This window comes from Phyllopteryx taeniolatus, chromosome 2 (assembly GCF_024500385.1).
Source record: "Phyllopteryx taeniolatus isolate TA_2022b chromosome 2, UOR_Ptae_1.2, whole genome shotgun sequence".
Classification (NCBI taxonomy): domain Eukaryota; kingdom Metazoa; phylum Chordata; class Actinopteri; order Syngnathiformes; family Syngnathidae; genus Phyllopteryx; species Phyllopteryx taeniolatus.
In genome coordinates, this window is record NC_084503.1 from 28,765,701 (window position 1) to 28,786,795 (window position 21,095).

The 21,095-nt window shown below is 41.7% G+C and overlaps 1 protein-coding gene and 1 long non-coding RNA gene across 11 annotated transcripts in view; one reads left to right on the top strand and one right to left on the bottom strand.

Moving 5' to 3' along the window:
- The window catches only part of celf6 (CUGBP Elav-like family member 6), a 245,313-nt gene that overhangs the window by 34,458 nt on the left and 189,760 nt on the right, over positions 1-21,095 (bottom strand). For 7 of the 10 annotated variants that reach the window (XM_061765619.1, XM_061765616.1, XM_061765610.1 and 4 more), the window contains 5 exons: positions 12,229-12,402; positions 9,913-10,060; positions 5,059-5,208; positions 1,404-1,466; positions 140-220 (listed from right to left, as the gene is read on the bottom strand). In XM_061765619.1, coding sequence (XP_061621603.1) covers positions 140-220; positions 1,404-1,466; positions 5,059-5,208; positions 9,913-10,060; positions 12,229-12,402 — 616 coding nt within the window. The remainder of the gene's footprint in view (positions 1-139; positions 221-1,403; positions 1,467-5,058; positions 5,209-9,912; positions 10,061-12,228; positions 12,403-21,095) is intronic. The other 3 variants (XM_061765614.1, XM_061765617.1, XM_061765613.1) reach the window with 3 other exon arrangements.
- LOC133474185 (uncharacterized) lies at positions 17,249-20,105 on the top strand. Its single transcript, XR_009787391.1, has 3 exons — positions 17,249-17,344; positions 17,751-17,826; positions 19,994-20,105. It is a non-coding gene; the product is annotated as an uncharacterized LOC133474185 (long non-coding RNA).

Here is a 21,095-nt window from a genome sequence, read left to right on the forward strand (position 1 = left end):
GCTTTGTATTTTCTTACCATCACCCTACCCCCTTCTCTTTCCTGTTCCCGTCGCTAATTCAAAGCAGCGCAGCAACATTTGAATGGAACACAGCAATTAACACCTTTTATCTTGGGTGTGTGCATTCGCCCTCTCTTACCTTCCCGCTGTTGCTGGGGAATGATGGTCGGTTGCTGTGGAAATGCTTGGCTGATTGGCGCATAGGCGGCAGGGTAGGCTGCTGTTGCAAAAGGGGGAGAAAGCAAGAAGGGTGGGAATAATCGCGTCTCCGTTTTCATTTTTGATGCAACAAATACAATGGTACCTTCAAGTTAAACACCCCAAAAGTTGTACACAATTTAGATGAAAAATATGCCTCAGACCTCCAACATTTATTGGATTTCCACAGAATGCAAAACCTCATCTGTACCTCACAAGACCTACTGTAATTACAGCCGGCATCAACTGATTAACTGTGTTTTATTTTGTGTTGCTTTTTGGGCCATTTTTATTCTGAAAGGGCGATTGTTGTGAGAAAAGAAGAATATTTACCAGAGGTTGACTTTAAGTTAGCAAAAAAGTGAACCACCTATTTGCAATTTTCTCAAAGCTCACCTTTTCACATATTTTTTTTTCTCTTTCTGTAATGCCCTAGGATGCCCCGAGACTCTAGATAATGGGAAAGTACTTAAAATGGAGAAAGTATTGTTGAAGTGATACAGTAATGTAATAAAATGAGTTTGAAATTATTATCGTAGTTTGTCATTTATTTATGGCTTAAACTATCAATATCATGGTTGACTTGTGCTCCTACAAACTCATGTGATTTTAAATGTTACTTAAAAGGTTGTCTGTACAGTTTTTATGATGGTGACAGTTGGGGCTCTGAAACAAATTATTCCAAATATAATTGCTCGCTGTGGGAAATTTTGATAGCAGACCAAATCAAAGTTTGACCAATGTCACTGAATGGATTGTGGTCTCACTTGGAGGTGCCACTGTACTCTAAAGCGTCATAGAACGAGTCAATAAGCAGCGGCTCACCCGAGCATGAAGTCTTACATCTTGTTAATGAGAGTCGATGTCAGGCAGCAATGAGAAGCCTATGTCATCTTTCGTGTAGACTATGACAAGTTCAGATCCTCAGCTCTTTTGTGTATTTTTGGAATTAAGAGATTTTTTGTGTGTGTGGGTGTACTATCAAGTCAACTCAAAATCCTTTCGCAATCCTAATGTAAAGCAGCCTAATCCTGGTGGAAATTAGCCGGTTGTGCCTGCTATCTTCACTTGTCAGAGTGTCTACCAGTGTGATAAACAGAGAGAGAGAGAGAGAGAGAGAGAGAGAGAGAGAGAGGAAGGAAGGGAGAGGTGCATGTGGAGCGATCGAGCGACTTTAGCGAGAGGATGCAAGACAGACAGATCACCTGCGTAGTGTTGGACGCCAGCGTAAGCCTGCTGGAGAGGGTCGGTCACCGTCGGACTCTGTGCTGCAAGAGAGGTAGTGGGGAGGAACAGGGGGGAGGCAGAAAACAAAGAGAGGGTGGAGAGTGGTCAAGAGAGGCTCTGAGACAAAGACAAAGACATGACAGGAGTGTCTCTTTCCAATCAGCAGTACAGTATAGTGTGGTACGGTTTGCGATTCGTATCCACTTTACAAATTGCACTGTAATTGGACCAAAATGGCAGAAATATAAACCAGGGATATAATCCATTACTCACTCAAATTTGCTTGAGTTATGGAATTGGTTGTTGTGATTAATCCCATTAGAACTGAAAATCAAGATTCAATGCCCTTTGGGATTCTTATTCAAGGATAATGAGCCAGACTGGATGAGTGCTTCTTGCCGAAACAGTAAGAAGGTTCTCGTTCCAAATCCTGATTCCAGAGGGGTCTCCCTGTGCTACCTTTGGTTTTCTGTCTCTCATAGACCAAAAACATGTATAATTAAGATGTATTACCTTTTAGTACACTGTTGTCACTTGGTGTAAGGCTAGACTGTAAGACACTATACACACAAAAGGGCTCTTTACACAAATCCACGATGAACCAAGAACTAGGGATCTAACGACACAGGTATTAGTATTTTGATTTTGTGGTACAGATGTGCTGCGATTGGCTGGCAACCAGTTCATGGATGATGATGAATGGATGGATGGATGGTACAGAGGCGTACCAGGTTCTCACACGGAACATATTAGGTAAGGGACAGTAAGTGTAACTGCCAAAAGCTCTCGCCACACATCTAGTACATAAGTAAACAAACAGTGCTGCTCTGCTTCTGCTAGCAGATATCATTGCTAGATACAGCATATACTTTTGGAGTACAACCCTAATTACAATGAAGTTGGGATATTGTGTTAAACATAAATAAAAACTGAATAAAATTATTTGCAAATCATGTTCCTATATTTAATTGAATACACTACAAAGACAAGATATTTTATGTTCAAACTTTATTGTTTTTAGCAAACAATCATTCACTTAGAATTTTATAGCTGCAACATGTTCCAAAAAAGCTGGGACAGGTGGCAAAAAAAGACTGCGAAAGTTAAGGAATGCTTATCAAACACCTGTTTGGAACATCCCACAGGTGAACAGGCTAATTGGGAACAGGTGGGTGCCATGATTGGGCACCCACCAATGAGCTTCCCTGAATTGCTCAGTCATTCACAAGCAAAGATGGGGCGAGGTTCACCTCTTTGTGAACAAGTGCATGAGAAAATAGTCGAACAGTTTAAGGACAATGTTCCTCAATGTACAATTGTAAGGAATTTAGGGATTTCATCATCTACGGTCCATAATATCATCAAAAGGTTCAGAGAATCTGGAGAAATCACTGCATGTAAGCGGCAAGGCCGAAAACGACCATTGAATGCCCATGACCTTCAATCCTTCAGCCGGGACTGCATCAAAAACCGACATCAATGTGTAAAAGATATCACCACATGAGCTCAGGAACACTTCAGAAAACCAATGTCAGTTAATACAGTTAGGTGCAACATCCGTAAGTGCAACTTGAAACTCTACAATCCAAAGCAAAAGCCATTTATCAACAACAACCAGAAACGCTGCCGGATTCTCTGGGCCTGAGCTCATCTAAGATGGACTGATGCAAAGTGGAAAAGTGTTCTGTGGTCCGACGAGTCCACATTTCAAATTGTGGACTGGAAATTGTGGATGTCGTGTCCTTCGGGCCAAAGAGGAAAAGAACCATCCGGACAGTTATGGACGCAAAGTTCAAAAGCCAGCATCTGTGATGGTATGGGGCTGTATTAGTGCCAATAGCATGGGTAACTTACACATCTGTGAAGTGACCATTAATGCTGAAAGGGACATACAGGTTTTGGAGAAACATATGCTGCCATCCAAGCAACGTCTTTTTCATGGACGCCCCTGCATATTTCAGCAAGACGATGCCAAACCACATTCTGCACGTGTTACAACAGCGTGGCTTCGGAGTAAAAGAGTGCGGGTACTAGACTGGCCTGCCTGCCATCCAGACCTGCCTCCCATTGAAAATGTGTGGAGCATTATGAAGCGTAAAATCCGACAACGGAGACCCCGGACTGTTGAACAGCTGAAGCTGTACATCAAGCAAGAATGGGAAAGTATTTCACCTACAAAGCTTCAACAATTAGTGTCCTCAGTTCCCAAACGTTTATTGAATGTTGTTAAAAGAAAAGGTGATGTAACACAGTGGTAAACATGACCGTCCCAGCTTTTTTGGAACATGTTGCAGTCATAAAATTCTAAGTTAATGATTATTTGCTAAAAACAATAAAGTTGATCAGGTTGAACATTAAATATCTTTGTAGTGTATTCAATTAAATATAGGTCGAACATGATTTGCAAATCATTGTATTCTGTTTTTATTTATGTTTAACACAACGTCCCAACTTCATTGGAATTGGGGTTGTACATCGAACTTTGTTTAGTCATTTAAAAATGGTATACACGCATGGCGACAACGTGGAAACACCACACAGAAATGCTCCCAAGTCAGGTGCTATAAGAATGCTCCAGTAGGCCACCATGCTGCCGATGAGTACGTCACAATAAAAACACTGGTAGAATACAGTGAAGATGCATTATTTTATATGTAAGTCCAATTTAAATGTACACTACATATTGTATAAGCCTACAACAAGTTTTTAAAAGATAATTTCAGCTAAGACCATGGACAGTGGTGTAGAACGAGCAATCAGTGGATCAACTGCTAGCCTAGAATGCATATTACTTAATTTTGCAGTTTTAAAAGGTCAGGTCACTGGATATCATCCCGGCAATTTCGTCTGTCCGTGAAACGTTTCCGTTTTTACAGAACAACCAGTGTAGAAGGGATAATGTCACCCTTTATTGTAATTTATTGACTCGTTACACTGTTTCATCACATTGCTATGATGTCACACTATTTAACTGTATATGTAATTGAGGCAGTTATTGCCACACCCCCTACAAACCTTCATGCAAGTCAGTTGCCGACCGTTATCCGGGACGAGCTGAAGTAAACTGTAGCGCTTTGAGGGAATCTGGCAAAAACTTCGAGAGGGGGGGGGACAAGATCGCACAGAGAGATGGCAGATATTTGGGTTGTCAACCCCCTCAGTTCTTCAAAATTGCCTGTTCGACCCAGATGTTTGCATCAAATATTAACAACCTGCCAAACAAACCACTTTGTAGTTCATTACAACTGCCTCTTTCTTTGCGTAATACACAAGCAAGGGAGCGTGAGTCCTGTCACTTCTCTAGGAATCATTCCCAAACAGCATATCAAGGAGCTCAAGATAGGCTGACGCAGGTCAAATTAACCAGAATGGATTGAAGGGTGAAATGATTGATTCATCATCATGTGGCGGTCGGCCGCTCAAAAATCTGCCAAAGACGCAGCCGACTGGCCCCAGAGCTTAAAAGGCCTAAAATCAGAAATAGTACGTGTCATGGGAGGGTAAACTGGAAAAAAGACCTCCTGTCAAATTTTAAATTGTAACATGTGACAGCGTTCATTGTGCCATGTGAGATGTTGTTCATCAGGTGATGCTTGTCAACAACAAATGCTTACCACAAAACAATCAACTCACCTGGGTAAGGGTGAATGCCGTTGGTGTAAATGGGCTCGGACGTGGGCTGCCCGTTGGTTTGTGGCGCAAGAGCACTAAATCCATTGACCCCAATAGGGGTGCCTATGCTGGGGACGGCAGTTGCAGTGATACCTGGGGGTGTGCTGGTGCCTGCAAATATAAATATGTTTAGTAAATAAATGGAAAATTGGGTAATTTGCAAGCTGCAGACTCAAAACAGAACTAGGAAATGTGTGTAATTTTCATAAAAAAAGAAGGAAGGCACTTACAACAGTGGGCTCGCAATTCAATTCAAAATAAAACTTTCTGTTATAGCAGGGAAATTCAAGAAAAGCATTCGCCACTGTATAATATTTGAACTGCTTAAAATGGTATATTTTAACATAATTTTAAAGAAAACTGCTGTTACCAAAACCATTTAACTGTAAACTAACAATAAGATGTAAGAATTGGCTGGGGGTTGCTTTTTTTGTGGGTTTGTCAAAAAATGCAAGCTCGCAGGAATGATTGTGGCTGCCTTGTTAGAGCAGCGCTACCTAGTGTCGAAAGTAACAAGTACAGTGCAGACAAGCCTAAGCACAAGCACAAACATTTAATACGGCCTGCATTAAGGTCATATTAAATATTTTTAGAATAAACCATGGAGCCAGCGAATATTGACCTGCATGAATCAATCACATTGTGGCAGCGAAAATCTACTTTTATTTTCAATCATCTACTCAAAACATTATCCAATGTTGTCAGACCACAACAAAGTAACAATGGTTCTTGTCTTGACCATTGAGACTGCCGTCTATAAAAAAAAAAAAAAAAAAAAAATCCCCTGTCACACTGCCCATCTATATTTTTTGGGGCTTATCTTCCTATGTGTGTATGGTACCAATGCGGGATGAGGGGGAGATACGCGGAGGCGGATAAGTCATTGACCCAGAGTATGAACTTTAACACCAGAGACAAATAATTTCACAACACACAGCGACTCTGGCGCTGACGTTGCCATGCATCTAATTATCTGAATGTGTGAAGTTGTAACAGTAACTATGGACATGGCAATACCACGGTTTGGCGAATTCGATCTGAAGAGCACACGCAAATTAATGCTTGAAGGTGGGAAGTGTGGTCTGTGACTTGTACTTGTTTTGAAGGGCAATTCTGGCACCAAATGGAAACATGCCACTGTTGTATTTGGTTATGTAGCTATAGTGTTGTAATTGTAGCAGGACATTGAGAAATTTATGTTAAAAAGTCATAAAACATGTCATTAAATGGACTCATCATCCATCAACAACAATGCTATTTCTCTACTAATTGTGAAGCATGACTTTCTGTAGGAAATCCTACCAAAATCTCTTGAGGACACTTATTTAATCAGATTGCACAGGCTTTAGACTGATTTTATGTGTAGTTCATTTACAATTAGCCAATGCATCACTTCGCTTTTGAATCAATCCGGTTCGTCATAATTTTTCTCTAAATTAATCCCATCAAAAAATTATGATAATACAGAAAACTAGGATTAGCATCGTTTCAAATTCAAACAAATTGTAAATGGAAGCATGTTGGAGCATATTTGAAGATGATAAGCATCCAATGACCCAAATATGAGTCGCACAAAGGAGATTGTAGAACATATTTTGGATGTAGTAGGCTGCCTTGTGTGACCTTGCCAGTGCCCTTTTGTGCTGACGGATTTTTATTATTTTTTAAATCCAAGGCGAAGGGCATTTAAAATATCTGGGATTATGTTTGAAAGGCAATACCTGGTATGTGTAGGCCTTGTGGATTACAAATGCTCTGTACAGCATCAAGGCACTTTATTTAATGTATTTGCAATGACCCTGCCTTTCAGGCCGCCTGCCTACTTAGTGTCGAGCCGTCAAAAAAGTCATTCACCACAACAGCTGAGAAGGTAGTTCAGACCGAGGTCTGGGATTATCGAGTGCGAATTGTCGCTCTTATATTTGCTAAGCCAAGGACTCAGAATCCAAAGTCATCAGGATTGGCGGCGTTCCCAGGGAAAAAGAAAACACACACCGTCATGGACAGCGAGTGACACCAAGGCAGTGAGAGATAATGAGAGCGAGAGGAAGAGTGTTATGTGTCTGCCAATGAATGTGGAGGGAGTGCTGTAGATGTCCTCCCATCATGGCCTCCCTTCAACACGGGCTTCTTTCAGCCCAGAAAGTGGCGTCTTTAAAAAATGTAACAAGGGCATATACAGAAAGACCTTGGATGAATTTATTACAGCTGCTTCTCATAATCCTGCTAGTAAAAATCAATTTTCCTATAGCTGCTTGGAATTGCTGCAAATGCTTGGATGTTTTAACATAGCTTTTTCAAGGCTTGAAAAGTTTGCCGAAAACACTTGCGAGTCGTTGGGAATCCAAAATTCTAACTAAGTATAATATACTATGTATTTTTTTTTAATGTATTCTAATATTAGTCTTTGATTAGCCAGGATAAATCGTTCTCAAAGTGAAAGCCAACATAACCCCATTGCAGAACTTAAAGTTTGGCTCCTTGCCTGACATCGACTGCCGACAGCAGGTGATTGTTGAGACAAATCAGTGAAATGTGTGCATGTTGTTGAAAAGGGCATTACATGTCACATAACACCTGAGTTTTTAGGTGAAGAGAAAAGTAAGGCCAGCTGCATTGGAGAAAACAGTACAGTACAGTTCTGCAAGCCACTTCTTAACCCTTATATACTATTAATCTTCCATGCACACATAGTATGTCCCGGGTCAATTGTGACCCAGGACAAGAATATCCTGATACTGTAATACTGTAACTGTCTCTCTAAAATTAGGAAACTATAGCTCTGTTCAAAATGTATTAATAGCCTGCCTAACTTTAATACATGGACTTTCAGTATTTCAATCAATGTTTCAGAGAAGTGGGGGCATTTGTATTTGTGACATTGCAACTTTGACACATCAGTGGCGGGTAGTGGGTGCTGGCGGGAATGTGTGTGTGGGGGGTGGGGGTCCCGGGGTCAGTACTGTGGTTCTGGGTGGGGCAGCACTCTTCGTCGATGGTTGTCCTGCCTGATGGGCCCGAACTGCAGGAGCCATGCCTCTTAATCACTCACTTAGCACACGCTCACACCACTCACTGTATATATTTTTCTCACTAATCGCATCTGGGCACAAATACATATCAAAGGGTTCCTGGGGGACTGGTATGGGGTCGGGAGGGTGTGGGTGTCAGACCGGGTTTCAGCACGTCTGTGCTGTTTCCCGGTCCGTGCGCCCTGCCACTCTGCCCTGCCTGCCCCCCTGGATTTTAAATGCATCACACACACTCATCCCTACATTTTAATGCACCACATACACCCATCTCTGGGTGCCCTGCCCCACCTCGGCTCACTGGCCTCTCCAGGTTTTAATGCACCACACCATTCGGGGGAGGGGGCACTGATACATGGGGTAGGGCCAATCACTACCAGTCGGGGATCTAGGGCGGTGGAGGAATGGGGGGTTTGGCTGGGGGGCTGGCATTGGGTCCCTGCGGCCCCCACCGGGTGGCCAGTTGTCGGGGCGCCTCGGTGGGGCCGGCGGACCGCTCTGGGTCCCTCGGTGTGGGACGTGTCCCGTCCACTGGGCTGCTCTCGGGTGGACCCCTAGCCCCCCCCCCCCCGATTGATAGGGTGGGGTCCTCAGCCTCCACGGTGTGGGTACAGCAATAACAGGACACTTCTGTCAGTATTTGTGCATGTAGAACGGTGTCAATTCACTTGCATGTGTCCACAGGCACACACCCTTGGGTGTGGGGCCACTCACTTATACAAATAACTCATGGTTCGAATTGCTTGTGTATCCCCTCACTCATACTATAGCTCTATATAATTTTATAATTTACATAGTCAATCCCACCACACTTCAGTTCTACAGTTGTCCTGCATGCTTCTTCTCCTGTCCTTGTCCTGTTCTATCTTGTCCTGTCCTTCCCTCACAGGGTGTAGCACTACAGCCCCATGCAACACTCATATTTAATGTTTCATTGTTGTAGATAATGTAATGACTTAATTTTCTCATCATTTACAATTAGTGCTTTGTCTTTTGTCTTCGTTTCTAGAAACTGATTCTCAATAAACTTCAATTATAATACTAAGGCGGCACGGTGGACGACTGGTTAGAGCTTCTGCCTCACAGTTCTGAGGAGCGGGGTTCAATCCCCGGCCCCGCCTCTGTGGAGTTTGCATGTTCTCCCCGTGCCTGCGTGGGTTTCCTCCGGGCACTCCGGTTTCCTCCCACATCCCAAAAACATGCGTGGTAGGTTGATTGACGACTCTAAATTACCAGTAGGTGTGAATGTGAGTGCATATGGTTGTTTGTTTATATGTGCCCTGCAATTGGCTGGCAACCAGTTCAGGGTGTACCCCGCCTCCTGCCCGATGATAGCTGGGATAGGCTCCAGCATGCCTGCGACCCTAGTGAGGAGAAGCGGCTCAGAAAATGGATGGATGGATGGATATAATACTAAGAAACCAGAGCGGAAGCTTAAAAACTCCACTGTGACACAATAAAACTGTTCCGGCATAAAAGGGATACAGATCCTCCATTCTGCTTGACCTAACAGCCGAACAGGACAAAAAAAAAAGAAAAAAAAAAAGAAAATTTGACACAGACAGTATGTAAGTGTTAATAGAGATACTTAAAAACAAGGTTGTTTACCTCAATGGTTTTAACAATACATGCAGGAGCAATTATGTAATCTCATCAGTCAAAATCATCATAACGTAGACTAACAAAGTTATAATCAGATAACAACTACTTAGGTAATTTGGAAAAATATAAAAGTTTTCAAGGGCTGCAGTGACGAGTTTTGGGAAGAGAAATCTGCCGTCTATACCTGATGATGGTGTCATTGGGGTCGCCACCAGGCCGTTGACATTGAACGCCGCCATTTGCTGCATTTGCGCGGCAGCGATGGCCGCCATGGGGTTCAGGTAGGACCCTTGTGTTGCTGCCATCAGGGCTGCTTGCTGTTGCATCATCTGCTGTAGGATTAGAGACCAGCGGGCGGGGGAAGGAGGGGAAGGACAGAGAGGAGGGTGAAATAGCCGTGGGAGCAGAACGTGTTTACTCTCACATCTCTGTTTACTTGGCCCGCGCCTTGTTCTTGGACCGCATCGCCGCTCACCATCGCTTTCCAGCTACTTCCAGTCCATAACACTCCTGTGGCCTCATTGTACTGCCTCATTATAAAGACTATGTGTTGGTGATTCAATATACAGTACATCTATAGGCACTATGCATGCGCTGTTATGAGGGAACGAGGGAGGGAGTGGGGTGGGATTGTGAATGCGTGAGTGGGCGATTCTCACCTGTCAGGATGAGTTGTTAGCTACCGTGTGAGTGCAAAATCTCACAGACTTCTAACTCAGGCTGTGACTTTCATGTGTGAATATGAAACGTGGTGGTGGTGCCAGGGGCGAGGGGAGGAGGCTGGCAGGGATAGTGGGTGAGCCGGTGTTGGTTCTCGGTAATGACATGCACTTGAGTCTTGAGTGCAAGGTAAAATGTGTTGGCGGATAAATTAACAGAAGTAGTCCAAAAAATAGTCCCATGAATAGGAAGTAGATGCACCACAAAGCAATGCATGCACACGATAAGAACACTGAGTAAATTATTTGGTTAAAATACACAATATCAAGAAGTGATATATTATCCTAAAAAAATGTTGTATTACAGTAATATGAGCCCAAACTTTAGGTACACTTACGTGAACTAATTACAGGGGGTCCTCAGTTTATGACAGAGTTCCATTCCTATGGTGGTGGCGTAACCTGAATTTGTTATTAAGTTGTATTCTATCACTTACTTAAAACGTGTGGAATTTATGACAAACATCTCTTGGCCATGAATATAACACAATCAAAGGAAAACCAGTAAGAACAGCAGTAACTGAGCGTGACAATGTGTTCTTACGGTGCTGCACAAACTAGTTCATTGTTACAATAAATATTTATATGGAAAAATACTTCTTTGTCATAAATATAAATCAATCAAATGAAAACCAGCAAATACAGCTGTATTACAGCTAACCGTGCCTTCTTGTTCCGTGTGCCGACGTATTCTACGCTGCTGCGCAAACTAGTTCATCATGTGCCGTTCTTAACCTCAGAATACACCAAGGACCCCCTGTATATGCAATACAAGAGCTGTACCAAATAGGAATGGGCATAACCAATTAACTGATAAAGAATTCTCTCACTTGTGTGAAATTGATTGTTGATTAATCATGTCTTGGCGCAACTAAAGCAAAATGGTGTATTTAGCAGAGGCGTCGTTAATTCAGTCTCCACTAATGATTTAGTGAGGGTCTGGATAAAGGTTGCAGATGCAAGAATTATGTTTTGAGTCAATGTGTCATCAGTGAAATTGCCCCGCTCCCATAATCTGTTCATCATTCGCTGTGAATCAGGAAGTAACCTGCTTCTTTCACTTTTGGCAACAATTTGGTCCATTTATACTTTATTTTTAAGGGATATCCCAGCTATCATCGGGCAGGAGGCGGGGTACACCCTGAACTGGTTGCCAGCCAATCGCAGGGCACACATAAACAAACAACCATTCGCACTCACATTCACACCTAGGGGCAATTTAGAGACATCAATTAACCTACCATGCATGTTTTCTTGGGATGTGGGAGGAAACCGGAGTGCCCGGAGAAAACCCACGCAGGCACGGGGAGAACATGAAAACTCCACACAGGCGGGGCCAGGGATTGAACCCCGGTCCTCAGAACTGTGAGGCAGATGCTCTAACCAGTTGCTCACCGTACCGCCCAATAAGATCTAATGGTAGCGTGTTGTAACGTGGAAGGTGCTTGGTGGGATACATATTGGTCTTTTACAATTAGGTATTTAAAGTTGATGATGGCAATGTTTGTTTTCTGTACCATATTAACCTACAAGAGGGGGTGAAAATAGAAAGTTGTTTGTATGGTGCAGTGCAATTCTACACCACTGCCAACTGCAATCACAATAAGAAACATATGGTAAACATTTGGTACTGTATCTTGTATTAGATTAGATGTGTACCCAATGTTGTGGCCAGTGATTGTATTACTCAAAGAAGTGGATATCATTACATTCCTAGTGGGAAAGAGAAGTGAGGTCAAACCTTCAATGACAAGCGTTTTGTTTTCTGTTTTCAAGCTCACCGTCTCCTCCCCCGCCGGGCTGAGACTTACAGCGTGAGAGTAGGCGCCATAGGCCCCAAACTGGATGGTCATGGGACTGAAGATGCCGAGCTGACCCGCCATCTGGTGCATCCGGCGCAGTGTCCGCTCCTTGTCCGTGTCTGCAAATTTGACCACCAGGCTGGACGAGGCGCCCTATAGGTAAGTACACACATTAGAATATGTTATGTTAGGTTTCACGTGGCGCAGAATGAATTACCTCCAGGGACCCTCTGATTTCCTGAGGCTTGAATTTTCAAGGTTTGAAAAGCTTGTATTTTGGATGAAATGACTTTAAAAGTGAAATTATAATTAATCTTTCACAAGAAACTTAATTTTAATCGAAATACATTTGCAGTTTTCTTGTTAGTTAAACCTGTTTTTAAAAATTTTATTTCCATGCCTGTTTTCATTCCCACATATTCTCATTTTGTGATTATGAAACAGAATATCAACTCTATACGTGATAAAGCAAAACATTCCATGTATGCATTGATACATATAAATTTACCCCCCCCCAAAAAAATTTCTGCTCAATTGCTTATTCATTGGTTGTCCAAATGATGGAAGAAATACACAAAGGAATACACATTACTTTCACGCTTTATATTGGACGGTAAGAATATCGTTCAGCAATACTATTGCTTCAGCTAGTCTGCTGATTTAACTTTCTGGTAACTAATTATTGACTCGACTTAGGCCAGTAATCGAACATTTGGAAATAAAAAAGCCAAAAACAAAATATACTCAATGTCTACTAATTTGACATTAACTTTGACTTTAGGTTTCTAAGATTTCTAAGACATGATGCGAAACACCATGGATATAGACAACATTGTCTACACAAAACATCTGAACCGTCCCAATATATTAGCTATTAAGAAAAAAAAATCTGAAAGCAACTGAAAAAGTAAGAATACGTACAGTATGTGATCAGTATGTTTGTATGTGTTCCATCACTTCATGATACAACGCAGCATTAGTGCAAGTTTCCTGTGTTGTGGCTTCTTTCGACTAGTCCATTGTGGTTTGGCTCTATTATGCAAAGTTATAGTAACCACTAATAACTAATGAAAGGAGCGAGAACTTATACCGGTATTACAAGATGTGCGTGCTTTGACTTTGTGGATTGCTTGGACATTGTCTCTTCCAAATGTGCTTGAGACTGGGAAATATACAGTACTTTGGCACAGATCGGAGCAAACAAATCAGAGTTTGGGTGTCAAGTGTATTCAAGCCCATTAAAAATTGTCTAGTGTGAGTCCGCCCTTTGTCTCCCAATAGATTTTGCTTCTCTGTCCAATGCGAGTGAACATACTTCCTGACCGTCAATAAAAAGTGGAGAATGTACAACCACAATTCTAATGAAGTTGGGACATTGTGTTAAACATAAATAAAAACAGAATACAATGATTTGCAAATCATGTTCAACACTTATTTAATTGAATACACTACACAGGCAAGATATTTAATGTTCAAACTGATAAACTTTATTGTTTTTAGCAAATAATCATTAACTTATTACATATTTTACGCTTCATAATGCGCCACACATTTTCAATGGGAGACAGGTCTGGACTGCAGGCAGGCCAGTCTAGTACCCGCACTCTTTTACTACGAAGCCACGCTGTTGTGACATGTGCAGAATGTGTTTTGGCATTGTCTTGCTGAAATAAGTAGGGGCGTCCATGAAAAAGACATTGCTTGGATGGCAGCATATGTTTCTCCAAAACCTGAATGTACCTTTCAGCATTAATGGGGCCGTCACAGATGTGTAAGTTACCCATGCCATTGGCACTAACACAGCCCCATACCATCACAGATGCTGGCTTTTGAACTTTGCGTCCATAACAGTCCAGATGGTTCTTTTCCTCTATGGCCTGGAGGACACAATGTCCACAAGTTCCAAAAACAATTTGAAATGTCGGACCACAGAACACTTTTCCACTTTGCATCAGTCCATCTACGATGAGCTCAGGCCCAGAGAATCCGGCAGCGTTTCTGGGTGTTGTTGATAAATGGCTTTTGCTTTGCATTGTAGAGTTTCAAGTTGCACTTACGGATGTTGCGCCGAACTGTATTAACTGACATTGGTTTTCTGAAGTGTTCCTGAGCCTATGTGGTGATATCCTATATTATGGACCGTAGATGATGAAATCCCTAAATTCCTTGCAATTGTACGTTGAGGAACATTGTCCTTAAACTGTTCGACTATTTTCTCACGCACTTGTTCACAAAGAGGTGAACCTCGCCCCATCTTTGCTTGTGAATGACTGAGCAATTCAGGGAAGCTCCTTTTATACCCAATCATGGTACCCACCAGTTCCCAATTAGCCTGTTCACCTGTGGGATGTTCCAAACAGGTGTTTGATGAGAATTCCTCAACTTTCTCAGTCTTTTTTGCCACCTGTCCCAGCTTTTTTGGAATGTGTTGCAGCCATAAAATTCTAAGTTAATGATTATTTGCTAAATACAATAAAGTTGATCAGTTTGAACATTAAATATCTTGTCTTTGTAGTGTACTCAATTAAATATAGGTTGAACATGATTTGCAAATCATTGTATTCTGTTTTTATTTATGTTTAACACAACGTCCCAACTACATTGGAATTGGGGTTGTACTATGCCTTAGTTCAACGGATGTCTTGCCATCCATCAAGGAAGTCAGTGGAACTGAATGTGCAACCATTATGAGTGCAGTCATTTAGCTGTCAGCATTAAATGAAAGACAATGGTGATTGATGTGTGCTTTTGCAATCTTTCAAAGTCCAAAAGAATTGTGATCCTAACCAGATCCCGCAGGAGTTCCAGTCATCTGGCAGTGAAGCTCTGCTGTATACAGTAATGCGTTATTAGATTTGACCAGAGCCTTCGGCATATAACGGGTGAAGTATTGACTAATGGCTTTACCTCATGGCATATATACAGTAGTTCTGTCTTGATGTCCAGACTCCTGAAAATGCATCCAATTAAATCATTTTAGAGACGGACACCAGAGTCAGTTCCTCTGTGACATCCAGGGCAGAGAAAGTCCACTGTGGCCAGGCTGCTGTTTAATTAAAATAGTTTTATGCTTGGAAAGAGCACTAAGATGGAAGGACGCAGAACCCCAGAGGGTCAGCTGGGATATGGTTATTAAGATCATAAAAGCAAAGATATGACAAGATGAGATAAAAAACTTGGGATTCTGTCAGAAAATGTCTCATGCTGACAGGGTCTGTACAAATTAAGGCTTTGATTGAAATTTCTATTGTCTCCTGGAGTGTGGACTTTAAAAGTGAGAGCGAAGTTACCAGTGCTGCCATACACCTGTTTCTCACGCATGAATGAATTGAAATTGAGAAAGCTACACCCAGATGCTCCCCATGTCAGATTGCATGAGCATGACTACTAGTTGTATCCCAGCGGAAAGGCACAGAAGAAAGGATGCCTTTGCCCTCTACAACCAAACAATGCAACAGAGCAGTAACAGTCTGCTACAATATGACACGGCCACTATCTTACAGTGCAGCAGTCATAATTAATAGTGACTCATTTGATTGTATCCCAGTGGGGGAACCCACAGGATACACTGGATTCATAGTTGTCTGTCCACCACCATAGAGATTGGTGTTTACAGTTTAGTTCATTAGGATCAACATTCTAAGTTGTTGTTAATAACAATGCTTTGTCTCAACATGGGTAACAAAAAAAACAAAACAAAAACAAATCATCTATTTCTGAAATTTGAAAGAAAGTCATGACATTTTCAAGTGGTTATTGGAACGTGACTGTTTTGTCGAATGACTTTTATGGTACATAAACAATTGAATGATACCTGATGTACGGTGGCCTGGAAGTGCAAAACAATATAACAAATTGTGAAACACTTTTACATTTAAAAAAAAAGAACAAAAACCGAAACACTTTTATATTTCAGAAAACTAATTAACAAAATCAGAAACACTTACAAAAGACGAAACAAATTACAATTGAGACAACCCGGAAAGGGAACGTCCCATTTCACAATCATTCTTAGAAATTCCACGCCCTTTCTCGGCAAGCCCCTCCCCGCTTCAACATGATTGGCTCCTGCATCGCAGGAAGGGTACGCTACGCAGATGTAAAGAGATGTCCATCCCAAATATATAAAAACAACAAAATAAAAAAACAAAGGAGTTTACTATGGTTAGGTTTAGGACTAGGGTTGGCAGTTTAGGACTAGGGTTAAGGCAGTTTAGGATGAGCTAAGGTTAGGATTATGGTGGTTAAAGCTGGCGCACACCGAGCACCGTTGCCAAACCCGACTGAGCTATGACGCAGTGTGCATGGTTTGGCAACTGTTTCCATGAGCGGCCGATCAGTCGGCCACCGGTTTAGACGTGATTAAAAATTATAATCTCCATTGGACGGCGTCTTCACGTCCCATTTTACATTCAATCAAAATGCACAGAAGCTTCCCCCTACGATGAAAATACATTTCCGTGCCGTCACGTTGCCTCGGCTCAAGCCATATAAATAGTATGTAAAGCATCAAATGTTGTTTTAAATCAATACTTTCCTATATTCATAATGTATAATGTGCCTGTGCATGAAAAAGTGAAGTTTGTGACCAGAATGTACGTTCAAATGAATGGAGCCGGCAGCTTCCTTTCAAATATCCACACTTTCCCTTTAATTCTCGCCACTATCCTCTCCCTTTGACAACCTGCTTCTTCCTTAACTCTTAATCTATTTTTTTATGGTTTAAGAAATATGATCAAGTACAATATATTGTATACACAGCATCAAACGCCTATACAGGCTCACTGTTCAGGGCGTCCACATATACAATCACTCAATGTGCGGGGGTGCGTCGACAACTCTTTTTTTTATGCAATGGTTTGGTCCAGTCGGGTTCGACCACGCAGTGTATATTAACGTCATCACACTAAATAAGTCACATACTTATTTTACCATCTGGAAGCAGGAGAGCGTGTTCTACAGGGATACAGCAGCCAATCATAGTGCAGCGCCGAGTGTCCTGGAGCCAGTAATATTGGAGAAGGGCGTGTCCTTCCAAGAAAATGCACTGGATTCCTAATGATGTTGGACGTTCCCTTTCCGGGTTGTCTCAATCGTAATTTGTTTCGTCTTTCTGCTTTTGCTAATGTGTTTTCTGAACTGTCAAAGTGATTTGGCTTTCGTTAATTTGTTTTCGCAAATGTAAAAGTGTTTTGGCTTTTGTTATATTGTTTTGCACTTCCAGGCCACCGTACTGATGGGGCACATTGCTTTTGTCTATGAGCGTGTAAGGCAAATTACAGTAGATGTGATTTTATTGTCCCATCCATCCACTGTCTGTAGTTCTTGTCCTCATTAGGGTCGCATGACACCCCAGTGGACTTTGGACAAAACGTGGGGCACACTCTGGGCTGATCGCTGGCCAATCACAGAGCACAACCACCAAACAAACAACAGTTCACATCTATAGACAATTGAGTGTGTATTGTTAATTTAACATCCATGTTTTTGGAATTTGGTAGAAAGCTGGAGTATCCAGAGAAAACCTACACAAGCATGTGGAGACCCCTGGGACCCCTCGACTGCGAGGCAGATGTGGTAACCACAACAATTGTCCTTTAAATTGTCCCAAAATACATAAGTTGTTCTGCCAAAAAGCATAACCTTTTTCAACCTTTTTTCAAAACTTACTTACAACCAATGTTCCCTCTAAGCTGCGCGCCTGCGCAATGGCGCACTGCCAGCACATACTCAGCGCACAAGAAAATCTATGCTGCGCAAAAAATTTAATTCAACAGAAATGTATTAAATAATGTCTGATTTTACACCTGATATAATCTAATTAATTAGACCAATAATATTGTTTTCTGTAATGCAATGTAACTCAGTGAGCGACAGGTGCCCAGCCAATGAGACGATACGGTTCACTTACGCTACGCAGCCAATCATAGCATTGACAATGCTTGCATATGTGCCCTGCCCATACGTGCTGTGCAGGTTAGCGAGCTAACAACGCGGAGTTAAGAGACACAAACGCTAACCCCTTATCATGGCGAAACGAACAGGCAGCGAGACATCCACTCATCAAGCCAAAGTGAAAAAGAAATGTGGTTCTTTTAAGATGGAATGGTTGTCGGAGTACGTGCAAATAGAAGAACAAGCGATGAAACTGTGTGATAATTTTTCCTTTTCGAGTGAGAAAGGTGTAGCGAAGCCAAAGTAGCAAGTGAGTTTTCGGAGGGAAAAATGTGGACTGAATGGAGGTTGGACTACCTCAAGCGTCATATTCAGCAGAAATGTCATTTGAAAGCTGTTGGAACTGTACGAAGACTCAAGATGTACATTACATGTACATTATTGCGCGAGAGCGCAAAAGACAGAGAGAAAAAGAACGAGCTGTCACACAAAGCAAAATCTGACCCCGAGCAAGTTAAAGTACTCATGGACAATATTTTACTTGCTATCAAAATGAATGCATCAATGCTGTCAGTTAAACAAATCCGCGATCACATGGCAAAGTATGTAATTATACCAGAAAGCTAGCAAATTAAAAACTATACCTTTGAATTTGTGAACTCAATCAATTAAATAGTGCAGAATGAGACTATGTGCAGTGTTAAAAATGCACCCTGGCATACCCTGATAGTAGATGAGAGCACAGACATATCAGTACACAAAATGTAGTCCTATATATTAAATATAGGGAGGAAAATGATGTTAACCATAAAACTGTGTTTGGTGGCATCATCCAACTGACAGCTCGCGCTGCTCAGGATATTGTGCAGGCAATAACTCAGTTTTACTCCAAACATGGACTGGACATGCAGAGAATGGTGATGTTGACCTCCGATGGTGGCTCAGTAATGCTCGGAAAACACAACGGAGTTGCGGCTTTGTTAAAGCGCCAAATACCACACCTAACTGAACAACATTGTCTGGCTCATAGAGACGACTTGGGCATTGATGATGCCTGGAAAAATGTACCTTTGATGCGAGATGTGGAAAGTCTTAGAAATTCTTAGAACTGTGTATTCCACTTTCTCTCGGTCCACTGTGAAGAGGGGCAAAATGGAGGACCTAGCAAAGATTCTTGATGAAGAAGATACACTGTCATTCAGGCCTCTGAACGAAGTGCGATGGCTGTCACGGCACCAAGCTGTCAATGCTGTTCTGAGAAACTACACTGTGCTTGAAGAATTCTGCAAAAGAGAATTCACCGATAACAGAGATCCAGTGGTAAAGTACTGCAAAAAGCTGAGTGATTCAAAGCTCAAGGTTACTGTCACTGCTCTGGGAGCTGTTTTGGGTGAGCTGGCACAGCTCTGCCTCACTTTACAAAGACGCGACCTGACTTTGATGGAAGGACACTGCTTTGCTAGAGCAAAGATTGAGAAGTTGCGTTCCCAATACTTGAGGGAGAAGGATGTACAGTGGAGTGACCATGTCAAAGAGGCAACGGGGACCTCATCGGCTGATTGTCTAAATACTGTTGAGATTACTCTTTTCATTACTACTCTGTGATCACATGGATGCTCGTTTTCCAGAGGATGAATTAACAGTCAATATGCTGAATTCAAGTACATAATGAAGCATAAACTTAAACAGGGGTCAAGGGCACATTCTCAGATATGGTTGCTGCAGCACTTAGATGTGAGGAGCTAAAGGAGATCTCACAGCTTGTGGATATTTGTGCTACATTTCAAGCTTCCAGTGCAGATTGTGAAAGAGGATTTAGTTTAATCAATCATATCAAAACATTATCCAGAAATCATCTTGGTGTGGCACATTTGGACCAGCTGATGTGCATAAAGTCAAAGCAAGAAGCAGAGGAAGTCATCGACCTGGACAAAGTGTACAATCATTGGAGAAGCGAGAAGGACAGACGTGAACAATAAGGTAAAATTTAAGTCAGATTTGTGCATATTCTAGTGACATTATTTAATTTACATTTTTTTAAAATAATAATTTAACATATTGTTAAATATGAGGAATGGGAGTGACGACGCTGAAAGCCTCCCCCACAGTTTCCAAAAAACCCTAGAGCAAACCCTGATTGGTAGTAGAAATGCTAATAAAAAACTGAGTAATTAGATATTTTACATACAGAGAGTTACACGAATTTACACTGTATCACAAGCTACAGTACACGTTATTGTGCAAAATGTGAATGTTTTAATGTGAACAAAATTATATGTCTGAAGGTGTATATGTGTCATTTCTTCCAGAACGTGACCCTCACCCAGGCCAAAGTAGGACTCCTGTGTTTAAAGCATTTTCATTTCAAGTGGGCCAAATCAATTATATTAAAAGTTAACCAATGAAAATGGCTGCTGTAATTTGTTTCTTTAAATAAGCCATGCAACTTGCGATGATCCAAGGTTTTGAACAGGTGTCATACTGGTGTGTGGCCACAGCGGGCACATCTGATGTTGCTCACAGTTGTCCTCAGTGCACTCAAGGAGCTTGTGTGTCTGCCCAGACACATGAAAAATTAGAGGGAACGTTGCTTACAACTATATATGTTGTTTTTAAATGTCAAATTCTTTCACTGTACAAGTTAGTCACTTGTGACAAACAAAAATTGAATTGATGTTTTAGGTAAAGCCGGAGTCGTTGGTGGCCCACTAAAGTTCTTGTCAAAAGCATACATTTCAAACTGTTGTCGATTGTCAGAACTAATCAAGATGACGACTGTCAACTGTCTTTTGACTCGGAATGCTAATTCTCAATAAATGCTCACAACAAATCGTCTATCTGTAGCGTTTATGCATAAAATTATACATAACGTGACTTTAGGCGCAGAGTCAGAAATTCATCCGATCGCCATGGGAGTGGTAGGGACCTGCCAATCATTTCTTCTAACCTCG